This window comes from Ascaphus truei, chromosome 3 (assembly GCF_040206685.1).
Source record: "Ascaphus truei isolate aAscTru1 chromosome 3, aAscTru1.hap1, whole genome shotgun sequence".
In the NCBI taxonomy this organism is placed as follows: Eukaryota; Metazoa; Chordata; class Amphibia; order Anura; family Ascaphidae; genus Ascaphus; species Ascaphus truei.
This window is the reverse complement of record NC_134485.1, coordinates 389,408,667-389,424,335: the sequence shown is the minus strand read 5'-3', so window position 1 is coordinate 389,424,335 and position 15,669 is coordinate 389,408,667. Positions and strand designations below refer to the sequence as shown.

Sequence of the window (15,669 nt, the reverse complement as noted above, 5' to 3'; positions counted from 1 at the left end):
GGAGAGAAGTCAGAGGAGGAGACACCGGAGAGAAGCCGCTGGGCAGCGGGGATATGGTGTTATATCATCACATGGGAGACACCGGCACTGACTTACCATATCTGTCACGAAATGTAAACTACATCCTATTGACACCTCACTGACACTTCATTCATCAACACGGTATCCTATTAACCCCTAACTCACTTGCACTGTATCCTATTAACCCTAACTCACTTGCACTGTATCCCACTGACCTGCACTGTACCACTGAATCCCACTGACCTGCACTGTATCCCACTGAATCCCACTGACCTGCACTGTTTCCCACTGACCTGCACTGTATCCCACTGACCTGCACTGTTTCCCACTGACCTGCACTGTATCACACTGACCTGCACTGTATCACACTGACCTGCACTGTATCACACTGACCTGCACTCTATCCCACTGACCTGCACAGAAACCTATGTCCTTTGGTTACTTATCATTTTTTTTTTTCATTTTCTTTATCCTGTACTTAATACGGGTAATTGTTTGTTATTGCAGGGTTAAAATTGGTGATTTTCATCACACCCTTGACACAGACATTGAAAGTCCCATTTTTAGGACCAACCAAGATCATCCTTATATTCCTGCCTAGCGCACCCCATACGCACTTAGGTGCGTGTACACTAGTGTACATTTTTTTGTTCCGCAAACCACATACCAGAACTATATGACACTGACGTACTATCCAGCTGACGGCTCACTGACCTGCCATGTGTCCCACTGACACCGCACTAACCAGCACTGTATCCTGCTGACACCTCACTATCCCACTGCAACCTCGCTGACCTGCACTGTATCCCACAGCCTAACTTACCTCCAGCTCATATCCAGCTGACCTCCACAAAGTAGCCTAGCTAGATATATGACTTATCCTATTGACCCACAAAATAAACTGCACTTCTCACACATCCGCCAAACCTTCTAACTCTGTGAATGAGAATTAAAGCAAAAAGCATCTCTGGACCCCTCTCTTGAGCATCAAGCAAAAGGTAACATGCAAGACCGGCGAACCAACTCTTACTCGTATCCTTCTGAAAGCAAACCCCTTGTAAGTTTCATTTCCACTCTGTCAGGATGCACAGTCACTTCCCCTAGCCCACCTAATACCAAGTTATCCCAAGGTTACAGAAGCATGCCCACTTAGGTCATTACAATAACATAAGCCAGTTTCAACTCCTGTAGGATGAAATACCTACCTAACAGTCGTTAGATTGTTATTAAATACTGCTGGGCAATCACTTGCTTTGTGAACTTCTTGCGATATTTTATAGTCTATTAATTAAAAGTTATATATTAGGTCACACATTTTCTCATACAGCAGCACTGCCTTCTCTACCCCGATCCTAAGTGATCACGAAGCATACTGTATGTTGCTTTCACCCATATCTACTGACACTCAATCGGCTTACCAACTTAACCACAACTGTGTCCTTTGTGCACTGAATAAGGGGCTTTGTTGTCTCCTTCCCCTCTGGGGATCCCTTCATTTCCTATTTTTCCCTTGGGTGCACCTACAAGGCGACATGTGTTTATGTGTATGTGGAGGATAACGATTATATAATCACATAGAGACACAATGCGACTTTCTGATATAATATCAAGGGAACATATCTGAAGCGGTTATAGCAGGGGTGGGCAAATCCAGTCGTCAAGGGTCCCCAACGGGTCTGCCACCGAACCACCTGTGCTGAAGCAGGGATATCCTTAAAACCTGACCTGTTGGTGGCCTTTGAGGACTGGGGTTGCCCACCCATAGTGTATAGTAAACACATACATTATGGACCACAGATGAGATCAAATGGGAACTGGTCCCCTGCTGTATAATTGAAGGCGGGACTAAAATAAAGCTGTTATTGTTTGTCTCTAACCCTTTTACGTCTGGATTAATCAGTAATAACTGACAGACTCCTCTGGCACTGATATCAGTGTTTCTCCCCCCCCCCCCCCCCGTATCCTGATTTTGTTTCAAGTACACTTTTATGCCCATATTTAGTAGTTGAAATCTTGGTCCCGAGAGCTTTTGCATGAACATTTAAATGTGTGTATTACTTTTCAAAAACAAAACAATTCTTTTTTTGACGGGTGTCTCATTTTCTGTTATGGAACAAGTACAGCATAACGCTTTTGAAAAGTGAAAGGTTCTTTGAAAGCAAGAACAGTATGAGTACTCTTTCGAATGTCACATTGACCAACGCCCCATAAGTTAAAAAAGAATGCGGACACATTTTGCGTACGTCCCAAGCTCATTTTAAGGTAAAACATTGGGCTCCTGGCTTTGTTTTACATAGAATTAGAAAAATAAAAGAATAGATGCAGGTTCTAATTAACTACAGCGTGAACTCCCCTAGGCACATGTTTACTAAGCTGTGCTATGCCATTAAACAGCTGGCGCTGGAGGACAGACACTTTACTGCCCAAAAGGTATATGCCAGCGCCAGATGATGTCTTATGTCATAGCATCACTTGGTTAATAAGGGCCATAAGCTTAGTGCTTGTTTTTAATCACAAATCATATCACGTTGGTAATATTTTGTATACTATGTCTTTCATCCCGAATTACATTGTGCTGTGGAATATATTGACACTTTAGGCATAAAAAATACATTTGACATTATATTGTGCATGGAATTAACAGATGTAGAGTTTGCGATATGATTTGTGATTTAAGGATACATACAAGTTAACCAGGATTAGGAGTTATGTAACATTTCCTTAACATTCATTTCATAATGAACACATTGAATATTTGACATCTAATTGTATTCTTGGATTGTGCTTACACCTTGCATTTCAGTTGTGGCTTTTGGACCTCCTAAAATGTACACGGTGCAGTGCATAGAAATTCTGAGTTGTATCTTTGTTACTTATTTAATGTGTGCTTTATGTATTTCTTATAATTAAAAAAAAAAGCACAACCACCATAGTTTATTATTTAATGTAAAAATGTTTAAAACAGCTTTAAAAAAAACTTGAGGTAGGAAACTCACAAACAGCCTTTCGAAGCAGCGCGTTGCTGAGTTGGAATAACTCAATTCTGTGCTATCCTCTGGAGCCAGGGTGGGCAACCCTGTCGCCATTCGCCACTTGTGGCGAATTGGGAGTGAAACTGTGACGAATTAAGTAACTACAACATACAGGGCATTCGGGACTCCCTGTGCGGCCTGCGACGGCACCCTCAACTCCCTCCCTTCCCTTCCTTGGTAGGGAAGGAGCGTGCTCCAATGGTGTGACGCGATCCCCCTCCCTCCTGGCTAGGCCCACCACCGCCACCAGGTTGGCATGGGGGGGGGGGGTGCTTGATGATGATGAGGGGGACTGCTGAAAGGGACTGGGGGAGAAGAAGGGTGCTGGGGGAGATGATGATGAGGGGGGGTTAAATGAGATGATGAGGGGGGGGGTTAAATTAGATGATGGTGAGGTTATGATGATGAGGAGGAGGGGGGGTGAGAAGGAGATTGAGGGGTTGTTGCGGTCAGAGAATTTATAAACTTGTTCAAACTGTGTGTTTCAAATTTCCGCATGCGCAAATAATACCTCAATTTTTACATGGTGTGGCTATTTTCACTTCTAATTCGCCACACCTGTGGCTACATTGAAAAATAGGTTGCCCACCCCTGTTCTGGAGGGACGATGGTTACTACACTTGGAGGTTTGCTTGTGGATGACGTCAGACGCCAGAATCTACACAGGATTGGGCATACCAGAGCAGGCGATGATGGGCTTGGGGTGATCCCCTCAAGAGGACAGCACAGAATTGAGTTATTCCAGCTCAGCAACGCGCTATTTCGAAGACTTTGTGAGTTTGTTACCTCGAGTTTTTTATGCGGTTTTGAACTTTTTGACGTTAAATAATACACTATGATGGTTGCGCTTTTTTGTTTTGTGTTTTAGATTCTTTTTCATTGATTCAGAGGTCCTGCTGAGCCTTCCTAAAGAAGCAGCGCCTGAAAACACATTGGCCATTTTGTGGTTCACACCTGTGTTATTCTACTGCTTTTTTTGCACATTTATAGTCTGTAGTGTGATATTCTGTTACGTACTGTAGTTTGAATGATTCAATTGTGATACACTTTGTTTTAGCATATTGTAGTTGTTATCCCTTAGCGAACACACACACACACACACACACACACACACACACACACACACACACACACACACACACACACACACACACACAATTACAAATGCATTTTATATTAAAAGATTCCGTTTTTAATTATTTAATTCTACCGCATTCATTTGCCACATAGGGGCTGATTGAATGCGTGGCAGTCTTTCTAGTTTGGCCCCATTAAATTTAAGCACTTAGATTTGTACATTTCTATATTATCAGCCTTAACAGGTAAAACTCTGTTGCTTCAGGTCACAACACAATGTAGATAAGAAAAATCCCATTACAATTACACAACAGTAATAAATACATTCCTCCCGTCAAGGACTTTTAATTGCTAATCACATATATAATTAAAATGCTTATCCACCGCAAAACTATCCAGCACAAATGCAATGTCATCTTTTGGCAGTTTCCCAAGTAATGGTGAGTTACACTTTATCCTTGATAACATACAGTATACATTCCCACGTGTCACTAGTTTGACACTCATCAGAGCTTCAATAACAGAGTGATAGTTAATAATATCACACAGCCATATTGCCGTTTTATGGGCTGAATCTCATTACCTGCTAACAACAATTGCTTCGAAGACAGCAATGATGATTATAAATCTGTTTAGCACAATAATGTTTCAGAAATAACCTTTACTATTATTTACTGAATATATTTGGCATGTGTATGTTTGTACAGACCAAATTGCAGTACGTACTGTACATCAATTGTCTAAAATCTTGCACTGTGTTAAAATAACTTATTACATTATTACATTATTATATCATATCTCAAACAAAGTAGAAGGTAAAGGAAAGGTTCCTTATAAACAGTGCTTCAGCAAAATGGGGTACAATGACAATGGTTGCTCAAAAATGTAAATAAACAGGTTAGGACAAGGTTAATTGAGTAATAAAGAGTATTGGACCCAGTGCATCATAAAGCAGGGAGTGGTATAAAAGAGTAATCTGTCTTTAGTGAGGACACATTTATAATGCTAGAAAAGCACCTCACCAGACTAGAAAAAATCTCTCTTACCTGCGGCACTGTTACTGGTCAGCAACTCCCCCTGAATCCATGAGTGGGGAGAATCAAAACTCTTATTGAAACCTTGGTCCATTTTGTGCGTGCATCACGCTGAATAGGTAAGTATAATGAAGATTATCCAAGGATAGCAGCGGAGCACAGCTGAAGGATGGGGTCAACATCAGCAATGAAAGGGTTAAAATTCTTCTTTATTGAAACATGGTGCAGAGGGGGAGACAGCAAAAACTCTAACGCGTTTCAGGCTATGCAGCCCTTTTTCAAAGAGTGAAAAAGGGCTGCATAGCCTGAAACGCGTTAGAGTTTTTGCTGTCTCCCCCTCTGCACCATGTTTCAATAAAGAAGAATTTTAACCCTTTCATTGCTGATGTTGACCCCATCCTTCAGCTGTGCTCCGCTGCTATCCTTGGATAATCTTCATTATATCTCAAACAAACATTGTGGCCTGTTTGCATAGACAATGCACTGTGGCTATTGACTTTCTACAAAGTGCTATTTGCAAGCGTTCTGCACATGTCCACTGGCATAGCGCAGAATTGGGATATGACCAAAGAAAACAAAATCAGTGTGTGCCCCATCATTTCATTTATTTACCCGTAGGAATGTGTTTTTGGATCTATTTATACACTCTTTACTTTGATATTCATGTTAAAAGACCATTGTATTCATTGTATACGTTTTACCCGTAGTTCTAACTTGTATTTTTTGGCTTCATCATCTTGCCGCTTCTATTGGGAAAAATCAAATGTAATGATACTCTGGGCATTATTCATTAGGCTGCGATACTGACGATCGAAGCTCAAACGCAGAACTGTTATTGACTTGAAATTTTCTGTGACCTCGCTATGATCGGTACTATTGCATCTTAATAAATAAGGCACCTTGTTACTGTTTCCTAGATTGATGAACATGTATATCAACGTTCCTTTGTAAGGCATGTATCAACCGGTACCTCAGTTATGTATTCAGAGTATAACTATAGCATTGAGTAGGCACATTTGTAAATACAAGTTGTGTAGAGTTCAGAGCAGGATTACGTTGTACCCATAAACATCCTTAACTATATTTTATTGCAAGAAATCTAAAAACACAGCTGGAAATAGATTTGGAAGAAGAACATCAGGCTCTGCTAGAGGATCAGAAGTTATGTCGAATACGTGCTCAAAAATTATCCATAGAGACAAATCGAAGAAGAAAGTAAGTCCTTTTTCTGTGTTTGTCAGAATGTGCAATTTTCACCATGGAGTTTAATATTTAATCAGCTATATACTTTGTAGGTCACAAGTGGCAAGTCGCATTGTACACAAATGAAATGGAAGTGTTTTATTATGATATTTTTGCCGTACACAAAATATTATGTGTAACGGGTGTTCCCTGTGAACACAGACGCTACTACTGCTGAATGTACCTGTATGACTTGCAGGAGCCTAAGCCTCTGCACTGAGAGCCTGGGGTATATATGTATATTCGCAATCTCGTGGTGAAACGCCTCCACCTGAGAGGGATCCCGACAGAGCGGAAGGGGGCCCTCACAGGATACAACCCAATAACACACAGTTGATATATTGAAGCAAAAATAAACTTTACTGTACATATACTGTATATCTTATACTCTATAAGTCCCAATGTCATCCACTCCCACTTGTGAGTGTATACCCCTTGCCCACCACCGTGTACCCCCACACCGTGTCCACAGTATAATCCAGTATAACTCTTGTCACGGCGGCACCTGGGCGTTCAAAGGATCTTCGAAAAGGATCCGACGACCTCCTGGGCGACGTCCGGTTCCACCAGCGTGGTGCTGGGTCAAGGCCGTCCACCTGAGTATAGTTCCGCTCTCTCTGCGGAGTAGAACTGATCCCAAGCCTCTTGGTAGGAAGCGCAGCGTCCGCTGTGTCCCTGACTGTCACTGTATACTCTAATGGGGCAGGGTCCCTAACCTAGGGCCTGTCCCTGAAGCACCACAACCTTGCTGTGTGGCTCAGGGCCTAACTGGGGCCTAGGGGGCTGCTGGCCTAATGCAGTGGGTCACTGACCCCTGCACCCTCACCTCCTTCTCCTAGTGTCTCCTGGCACCGACTGACTAGCGTGGGCTCTGTGACAGCTTCCTATTCCCTGCCTAGGAGGATCCTCACACCCTATTGGTTCCCTGGCATCACGTGGGGTGTCCTAAGGCTCTTGGGACTTGAAGTCCCTGCTCAGAGCCTTCTCCTCATTGGTGGCATTTTGCGCGCTTGCACTGCGAATGCGCGATGTCCCTGAGGCCCTCCCGTCGCGCAATTGTACTGCGCATGCGAAACAAACATGGCGACGCCCTGTACCTGCCGAGCCGCCAGAACCTCCGCTGCCTGCTCGCCACCCTGACTGCGGCCCCCCCACCTTGCTCCTTCTTCACTCCCCAGCTGATGCGCCCACACCGTCACGGCCTCACACGCCCCCCAGTCACCAGCCACGCTACCCTACCGCCCGGAGGTGACTGTGGGGAAGAGGGGGGGGGGGGGGGGGAAACACATCATAGGGAGCCTGGCTACATCTGTAAGAGGTTAAAATTATCAGTTCTCAATTATAAATGTTCAATTTACAGGCATACCCCGCATTAACATACACAATGGGTCCAGAGCATGTATGTAAAGCGAAAATGTACTTAAAATGAAGCACTACCTTTTTTCACTTCGGTGCTGTTCAGGATGTGCCTGTGTCCTACTCACAGGCGAATGCGCGAGCTGCTGTTTTTCAATTGGGTGAGGGGAATCAGCGCGTCACACAACTACGGCGGTCTGCAAGGCTGAATAAGTGTCCGTACTTGCGAAGTGAGCGTACGGACACAGGGGAATGGTGCTATTGTAAATATGTTCGTACTCACGAGTGTCCATAAAGTGAAGGTCCGTATAGTGGGGTATGCTTGTATGTAGGTCTTTTGTATCAAGGTGGTGACCATGGAGGTTCGAATAAGGCACACACTGATTTAGGCACCACTGCCATATGGCGTTCAAAGGTATCTTATTGCCTAGTCCCGCTTGTATTAAGGGAAACACAGTGCAATTCTGGAGCATAAAAAACTGCACAAGATGTATCAAATAAAGAAATCATATTGATTTAAAGTAGATTTCTTTCTTTGATACATTACACACTGCAGATTGTTGACCTAGATCGTGCAGCACTTTCACCTTGGTACATACAGCCTGATCTGTTTCGCTGCATGATATTTGGTTTGCGACTGCTCAGTAAGGCAACACAACCTTGTGCTTTGTTTCCCACTGAATCATTAGTAGGTTACAAAAAGTACTCATTTTGGAGTCACTTATACTTCTTTGCACAGAATTGTTCTACCAAGCTAAAACATACTGGTCACGTGTCCTACACAGCATATGCAAGGATAATACTAATGTTTTTTTTAGGGCTTATTTACTAAAGTCTCCCAGCGACAAAACTGGGGCAACATAAGTACACAGAACCCCAGTAAGCTCTTTTTGGGAACCCCTGAGCCCCACAAAATATATGTATGTGTGTCAAAATGGAGTGCTATTGAGCGTGGCATATGTATACAACAGATGACAGAGAAGCCCAATGCTACATCCAACATGACAGAAATACACAGTAAAATACTTATATATTCTCTTGAAGCAGGGTCATTTAGTTTAACCCTTTGGCCAAAGCGTTGTAAGCTTGCGAGCCACGTCAAGGCAGACACCTGTTCGCAAGTCCTAACACTACCAGCAACATAAGTACACAAGTTTAGCACCAGGTTTACCAAAATGATTCATTTTCTTTGGTAAATAAGGTGATGTTTTTTTGCACTGGTTTTCACCTGGTTTGTCAGCCAGGAGATTTTCGTAAATAACCCTCTTAGTGAATACTATTTCTGCACACAGGATGTTCCAGAACACCAAGCATAAACCCTGATTGTTGGAATTTACTGATTGAGTTCCTGTGTCGTCTATTTCTCTGCGCTTAAAGTTGCCAAGCTAGAACAACTGTTATTAGGCCTAGTTACCGTAAGCCTAAATCTGCCAAACTAAAACTACAGTAATTAGGCCATGTTAATGGAGACAAAGGCTGTCTGTTTAGAGTACTGATTATACTGTAAAACCCTATTTTCTAGTTAATTTTCACACCAGCTTTGTCCTTTTTGAAATGTCTGATTTCACCTTTCCCTGATTCTCAGAATATATTGCTCTATAATTCCTCTCTCTGTGCGGGTCTCTGTGCGGGTCCCTCCCCCGTGCCGCGGAGTCCCAGCAACCAAACTTAATGGCCAATCGGATTAATACAGTGGGGATCCCCGCGTTTGAATGGGACTCGCGCAGTTTGAATCCTGCACCTGTCTGTAAGAGAAATGCACTAAGAATGAGACTGAATCAGTCACTCTCCCTGCGCGCCTCTTACAGGCAATCGCACGGTTTTTATTTTATTTTGATAACACCGTATTGCAGCAGGGGGTCTCCGGAGCTGAATCGCAATCATTTCAGTTCTGGGAACCTCTTGCTTCCTGAGTTACAGGCCCCATTATGGGCACTCCATACCGGGGTCTGTAACTCGGGAAGCAGGGGGTCCCCGGACCTGGAATTAATGCAGTTCAGCTCCGGAAATCGCCTGCTACAATCATATGTTATTAAAATAAAAGCCGCGTGTGTACGTGGCGAGCGTTTTTAGTGTCTAAAGGCCAAGCGGTGATGCGCGTGGCTAGGAGGCGTGGCCATGACATCACAACGGTAGCCGCACTGTGATTGGCTCACAGTGGCTTTGTATTTCCACACAGCTGCCGCACCAACGCTGTCTGCCATTCGTGCGCGCGTCGTCACTGGATAAACTGTTATAGGAAGAAAGGTATTAGTATAATACCAGCCTTAGAGGCGCGCAGAGAGAGTGACTGATTCAGTCTCACTCTTAGTGCACGTCTCTTACAGACAGATGCAGGATTCACACAGCGCGAATCCCATTCAAATGCAGGACCCCCAATCCAATGGACCCCCAATCCAATGTTAATCCAATGGGCCATTACAGCCTGCTATCGACTGTCCTGCGGATTGCCTCGATTTCCAGAATGTGCTCTAGAAAAATTCCATCTGTATATTGAAGGAATTTTGGACCAATCTGATTGATATTTGTTGGAACTCTAGTTTTGTATCACATATACTTAAAGATGATGATTATTAATCCAGTGGTTTGCTCCAGTGTGCGCAGTGGAGTATCTCATTAAATCTTGATTCTTCTATTCCTTTAATTGGTTTTGGCATTCAGTCATCAATGTATGTTCATTTTAATTAAGATATTCCTTAATCGACCCTGTGCAGCCTTCTATTCATTAATTTGGACCATTGAATGAATGAATTAATTAATTAATTAATTAATGTAAAGGGCTAAAGGAGTGGCTGTGTACCCTTCCCTTTGAAGGTGATCTTTTATTTGGGAAAAGGCTAGAAGACATTATAGCCAAGGTGTCAGGCGGAAGGTCCTCTTTTCTTCCTCAATAGCGATGCATGGGCTCACTTTACAGCCAGACTCTGGACACTTCAGGGGAGCAAGATCTTATCGCCCTGGCAGGTATTACACTCGACATCCATCATGGAGAGGTGATCAAGGTAATCTTTTTTCGGTGCACTAGTTGAAGAGGATCAATCTATAGAGGTAAATAAGGGGAGCATCACAGTCGCCAGTAGGTGGAAGGCTCACCAAGTTCAAAGAGGCATGGGCTCAAACTATTATTGACAGATGGGTTCTTCAAATAATATCAGCTGGTTACCATCTACAGTAGAATTCAAAGCCTCAGAAAGAATATTTTTTGACTCACAAAAATACCAAGGTCCAAGGGGGGGGGAAGGGATCGGAAATTACAGGAACACACCAAAATATAAAAAGATAAACACAATAATGGTGCAGTATATTAACACAACATTGGAAATAGTCAAATCTTGGCTCTGTTGAAATTCCTACTTACAACAAGTGGAATAAATAAGGGCAATGGTCTGACTCTGTCAGTATGTGTGAGGTTGGATCTTCAGCAGAAAAAGAGATTCTGGATAGGAGGTAACTCCACACAGGGATCATTCAGGTGGTGTAAACTCAGACTCATGGAGAGTATGTTGGTCATATAAAATAGAAACGAACCATAGTGTAGATCTCAAAACACATTTTATCTTATCAAGCAAGGTAAGAAATGTACTTACAATAAGTACATAGAGTATGTACACATAAAGGTATCGTGAGACAGTAGAGGGCTGTTCCCGTATAGAAAGGCTTGCTGTACTTTCTCCCTTTGGCTCCCACCTCACCGCCGATGGATGGCGTCTGACGTCACTTCCGGTAAACGGGTGATGACATCCGGTTGGGAGCGGGGAAGATAGATACCAGCAGATCCGCAGCAGTTCAGCAGACACCTCAGACGTCTTCAGTCAGGGGGCAGCTGCAGCAGACTGACGACAAAGCTCTACGCGTTTCGCTGTACGTAGACAGCTTCCTCGGGCACAGGGGGCTTCAGATAAGTTCTGGACCTAAAGTTTGTAAATACCTTTCTAAAAATCAGAATGTTCAAGATTGAGTCTTTAAGGTCGGTGATACGGTCAGAAGAGCCTGTAGACTGGTTTGTGTCACTGGATCTAAAACATGCTTATCTGCATATCCAAATTGCCAAGAGGAATCAGAGATACCTCAGGTTCTCGGTCGCAGGTCTTCATTTGCAGTATGCAGCTCTTCCTTTTGGGTAAGCAACGGTTCCAAAGACTTTCACAAAAGTGCTGGTTACTCTAATCGCAGACATGCTGATAAAATCCAGAAGCAAGGAAAGACTAGTATCACATCTCAGAATAGTGTTGGCCTTTCTAAAAACTGACGTTTGGTTGATAACGAAGAGAAAGCCACCTGGAACCAACTCAGTCATTAAAGTTCCCCAGAGCCGTGTTCAATTCAGCCAAAGGAAATGTTTATTTACCTCAGCAAAAGGCTTTACATCCAACGTAAAATAAGTACGAGTAAATCCTATGACGACAGCGGAGCTAGTATGAAACTGCTGGGAAAGATGGCAGCAACATTAGAGGTTACAAAGTGGGCAAAGTTTCATATGAGGGCTTTTCAGCTAAACTTCCTGGATCAATGGAACAAGGACCCTTTAGAACACTGTTCTCCAAACCTCTCCTCGTGACCCACATCCACACTAGGTTTCGGAGGCCAACACCTAACATTATATTCATATACAAAAAAAAGTGCGTCACCTGGATGCAAGGGCATAGGTTATTCCCAAAACCCGGTGCAGATGTGGGTCATGAGAAGAGGTTTGAAAAATACTAGTTTCGACCAACATCAAGGCATCCATTTCTTTCCAAAAATCAGAGTTCAATTGAAATGGTGACTAAAAATAAGCAACTTTCTAGAAGAAGGTTAATTTCAGGATCCCAATTGGGGTTTTTTTGTTCACAGATGCAAGCAACAAAGGCGGAGGCACCCAATTCAGGGACAAGTTCGTTCAAGGAATATGGCCACTAACCTTGACAAAAATCATCAACTTTTTTGGAACTAAAAGCCATAGAAAAAGCTTTAAAGGCTTTTCAGCAAGTTTTCTAAAGGCCTTTGTGTGAAGGTAAGATCAGACAATCGATTTACAGTAGCATACCTGTACAGAAAAGGAGGAACATGGAGCAAGTTGCTGTGTAAAGTAGCAGAAGCCATCTAACGTGGACAGAAATTAATCTGCAAGATCTTACATCAATGCATATTTTAGGAGAACAAACCATATGTGCAGACTTTCTCAGTCAGCAGCTGATTCATCCAGGAGAATTGGAATTAAAAAAGTTTTTTCTGAAAAAAATCACACAAATGGGGATGGGCCAGACATAGATCTGATGGGGACAAACCTAAACAGAAAGGTCCCTGTCTTTTGCTCAATACATTTTCATCCACAAGCAGCACTCATTGATTTACTCACGTTCCCTTGAGCCTTCAGTCTAGCATACTTGTTCCCTCCTATACAGTACCACTCATTGTAAGGGGGCTAAAGAAGATACTGTACAAGGCAGAGGTGATTATAATTCTGCCCAATTGACCAAGAAAGTTGTGGTTTCCACATGTCTTATGCATGGCAAAGTAACCTCCCTTCAGCCTACCGGTACTAAAAAAACAACCTGCTGGGTTTGGGCCCAATTCTACACCCCAAACCTCAAAATTGGTCCCTTCAGTCCTGGAGCTTGAGCAGTAGTTGCTCAGAAATAAAAGTCTCTCTGAGTCAGTCATTACAACCTTAATGGGTGCTTGAAAGCACTCAACTTCAAAAGTATATATGGTTTGCTTTTATAGATTGGTGCCACAAATCTGGATCAGATTTTAAAGAGCCAGACCAAGGAATTAATTATTTTACAGTTTTTTATTTTTAGAATGGACTAGATAAAGGACTTACTCTAAGTTCTTTAAAGTTCAAGTCTCAGCACTGTCTATTCTTTTACAAAGAACGTTGGCTACAGATCCACTTGTTATGAGGTTCCTTCAAGTTGTAAAACATTTGAGGCCACAGATCAGAGAACAACATTTCATCATGGGACTTGTCTCTAGTCCTTAAGTGTCTCATAAGTCCTTCTTTTGAACCACTGCGTCAAATTAATTGGAGAATGTTAAACTGTGTTCCTAGTAGCAATAACATCGACAAGAAGAATTGGAGAACTACAGACAATATCATCAAAACATCCTTTTTTTGTTATACATCGGGATAAAATTGTGCTGAGACCAGTTTATCATTTCTTATCAAACGGGATTTCGCCATTCCATCTCAACCAAGTTATTCCTTCATTTTGTCCAAATCCAACATCGTGTAAAGAAGATTTGAATTCTCTAGATGTTGTTCGCTTCCTAAAACATTACTTAGACAGGGTTTATAATTTCAGCTACAAGTTGTAGTAACTTAATAAACGTCTTTTCACAATATAGTTTTTGGTGTGACTCCAATTATTTTTACCCTCCCTTGGTTCAATACTGCTTGGGTAGCTCCCAAGTGTACCTGCCATGGAGATGGACAGGAAAAAGGAAAATTGTTTTCATACAATAATTTTATTTTCCTGGAATCTTTCCTGCCCCTCAGTTATTTATGTACTAATTATATTGTTGTATCTTTCAGCTGGTGGGAAAACCTAAGACTGCCTGCAGGTAGGAGGAGGGGCTACTTATAGGAAGTAATATCAACGGGGAGTTTTTTTAGAGGCAGAGCTAATCCCAAGTGTGACCTGACCACTGCCACGGAAAGATTGCAGGAAAAGAAAATTACTGTGTGAGAACAATTTTCCCTTTTAAAGGTTTTTCTAAGCCTGTGTGCCCAATAAATTTGCAGTACTCCCACATTATTAAAATCGTATTGGAACAGAGTTGGACTCAAGGTCTCGAGTCTGTATGGCCAATGATACTTCTAGGGCATTCATAGGTGAAAGGTTACCATAGAAATAGTCTATTAAAACCTTGAAATAGATAAAGTGTCTTGTACAGCCTTTTGTTATACTAATGCTTTTAGAAAGTCTAAACCGTTAATAGTATAGTGATCCTGAAACATACACTGTAACATAACAATTGCCTATTTGCAATTCATTCTAGTCACTCATTTGGTATTAATGTGAATGTATTTTTGTTGATGTTCCAGTGTACTGTAGGTAATCCAGTAATTATTCATTCTCTGTTCTCTCCATTAAAACGCGCTGAGAATGATTCAGATGCAACTAAATCCAAAAAGAAAATGCATAGCTCTCTGTATAATGGCCACAACAAATGTACAGCATGCAGTAAATAATGTATGACTAACTCTACCACCATCATACTGTATGCCTTGTTGCTGTAAGAGCTCTAGTTTAGAAAAATAATGGACAGCAAACCGTGATGGAAAGAGCAAGAATCTGATATGTAAGTAATTAGGCATATAAAGTCAGTAATTCATTTTGTTTATCAGAGCATACCGGTACTATATACTAATGCTTTTTTTGGTGAGCACAAGAACTAAAAATGCTGTAGCTCCTTTTTTGTAATCAATTATAAAAAGGTAGCCATCTACTTGGAATGTTCTGCTTCATACGGACCACCATGTCTCAGTAGGTAGGCACAGACTTTTCAAAACTGCACCCCTGTTGACCTCTTCACATTGTCATTACATTATTGTCGTGGAAGTGTTTCCTCTATAAGCCTCGAAAACCCACTTCTTCATTTCACCTTATACTGTTACTGGACATTTTAAGTAGCAGAAATGTAGATAAGCAGTTTTGAAAACCAAAGGAAGGGCTCATGCTGTCTCATTAGTTTTTAGCAGTACAACACCTCATTATGTTCCATGCTCTCTATTCAAATCGTGGGTATAACAATGAAATGTCAAGGAATAGCCATGTCAACGAGTTTTAGAAATATGCACTTTTGTCAGATATACTAGATAGTAAAGAGGGGAAAAAATAAAAAACCGTGGTGACTCATTAAAAAACAATATTGCTTATTCTTGGAAGAGGTCAATCAAATTAATTAGGATGAGATGAAAT

At 42.0% G+C, this 15,669-nt stretch overlaps 1 protein-coding gene across 1 annotated transcript in view; it reads left to right on the top strand.

Annotated features, from left to right (window-relative positions):
• The first annotated feature begins 6 nt into the window (after positions 1-6).
• Positions 7-15,669, top strand: part of CEP126 (centrosomal protein 126) — a 110,602-nt gene continuing 94,939 nt past the window's right edge. The window contains exons 1-2 of the mRNA XM_075592439.1: positions 7-1,053; positions 6,260-6,379. Coding sequence (XP_075448554.1) covers positions 1,025-1,053; positions 6,260-6,379 — 149 coding nt within the window. The 5' untranslated portion in view covers positions 7-1,024. The remainder of the gene's footprint in view (positions 1,054-6,259; positions 6,380-15,669) is intronic.